Consider the following 1,395-nt stretch of genomic DNA (forward strand, 5'->3'; position numbering starts at 1 on the left):
GGGCCCTGCCACGGCCCCCGCTGCACCCCGCGGCACCGCTCCGCTCCCGGCCTCCCACGCTGCAGTGTGGGCCCCCCCAGAAGGGCCGGAGGACTCAGGATTCCTCCCGGGGAAGGTAGAATTTGGGGGTACCAGCCCTGCACCTGAGGTGACCCTGTCCTCCTCCAACCCCGCGCCCAGGAATTCTTGTGACTCTGAGGGGAAAATACAGTTCCACTCCTCAGCCCCCAGTTACCCTGTGCCTGGCCTTGAGGCCCCCCTGTGTCGCCCCCAGCCCCCATCGCTAGCACCTTTCCCCAGGAGCTCAGCGCCATCTCCCTGCCTGCTGGGCCCTGGAGGTCACCCTGCCAGCCTGTTCCTTCCACAGAGGGGACCTAGGCCGGCGTCCTGGCTGGTGAGAAGACGGGGGTCCTGGGGCCAGAGGCTTTGCTTGTCCTGGGCGGGGAGCCTTCCTGGCAAAGAGCACCAAAGTGGGCATGGGGGGATGAGTACCTGGAGGGGGGAGGTCGGGGTTCAGGAGAGCTGGGACCTCTCTCCTAATGGGGTGCGAAGCGAGTTAAATGGGGGTTGGGAAGGCGGTCACTAGGGTGCCTGGTCCACCTTCCCGTCTGTCAGCTCTGGGGCTGCTCTTGGGAGTGGGATGGACTGGGAAGGGGGGAAGAGAGGACAGTCCCGCCCCACGCTGGGGAGTGCTGCAGGGAGGGAGCCATCTCTGCCCTCCCAAGGACCCTGGAGTGACACGGGAAACAGCCCCCTGTCTGCATGCCCAGTGCATGCCTGGCATGTCACATAATGCTGCCACCCTAAGCTGTCCCCCCATTTGGGGGAAGGGAAAATGGAAGCTCGGACAGGTACAGGCACAGTGAGACCTACTCGGAGTCCTTGAGCTTGCAGGTGGCAGGGCCCCGGTGGGAAGCCATCCTGGAGGAGTGGTCAGGGTGGGAGAGAAGCAGGGCCCTCCTGGACACACAGGGCCTGTGCTTGGGGAGGCTGCTGGGAGAGGCACGGTCTCACCCCTTTTCTCTCTGCGCCACGCCGCCGCACTCCACAGGAGGAAAACCGTCTACAGGAGCGTGTGCCTGGCCCTGGCCCTGCTTGTGGCTGTGACCGTGTTCCAGCGCAGCCTGACGCCCGGTCAGTTCCTGCAGGGCCCCCCACCACCCACCCCGGTGCCGCAGAAGCTGGGCGGACAGCTAGTGAACCCCAACACCTTCTGGAAGAGCCAAAAGGACGGGGTCACCCCCATCCCCCGGGCCTCTCAGGGACCGCAGGTCTGGGATGTAACCACCACTAACTGCTCGGCCAACGTCAACCTGACCCACCAGGCCTGGTTCCAGGGCCTGGAGCCACACTTCCGGCAGTTCCTGTCCTACCGCCACTGCCGCTACTTCCCCC

The 1,395-nt window shown here is 65.4% G+C and overlaps 1 protein-coding gene across 1 annotated transcript in view; it reads left to right on the plus strand.

The window, feature by feature from the left end:
- The first annotated feature begins 484 nt into the window (after nucleotides 1-484).
- B3GNT7 (UDP-GlcNAc:betaGal beta-1,3-N-acetylglucosaminyltransferase 7) overlaps nucleotides 485-1,395 on the plus strand; it is a 3,144-nt gene continuing 2,233 nt past the window's right edge. The window contains exons 1-2 of the mRNA XM_027769359.1: nucleotides 485-488; nucleotides 868-1,394. Coding sequence (XP_027625160.1) covers nucleotides 485-488; nucleotides 868-1,394 — 531 coding nt within the window. The remainder of the gene's footprint in view (nucleotides 489-867; nucleotide 1,395) is intronic.

The sequence above is a fragment of the Tupaia chinensis genome, unplaced genomic scaffold (assembly GCF_000334495.1).
Source record: "Tupaia chinensis unplaced genomic scaffold, TupChi_1.0 Scaffold149383_1, whole genome shotgun sequence".
Lineage (NCBI taxonomy): Eukaryota > Metazoa > Chordata > Mammalia > Scandentia > Tupaiidae > Tupaia > Tupaia belangeri.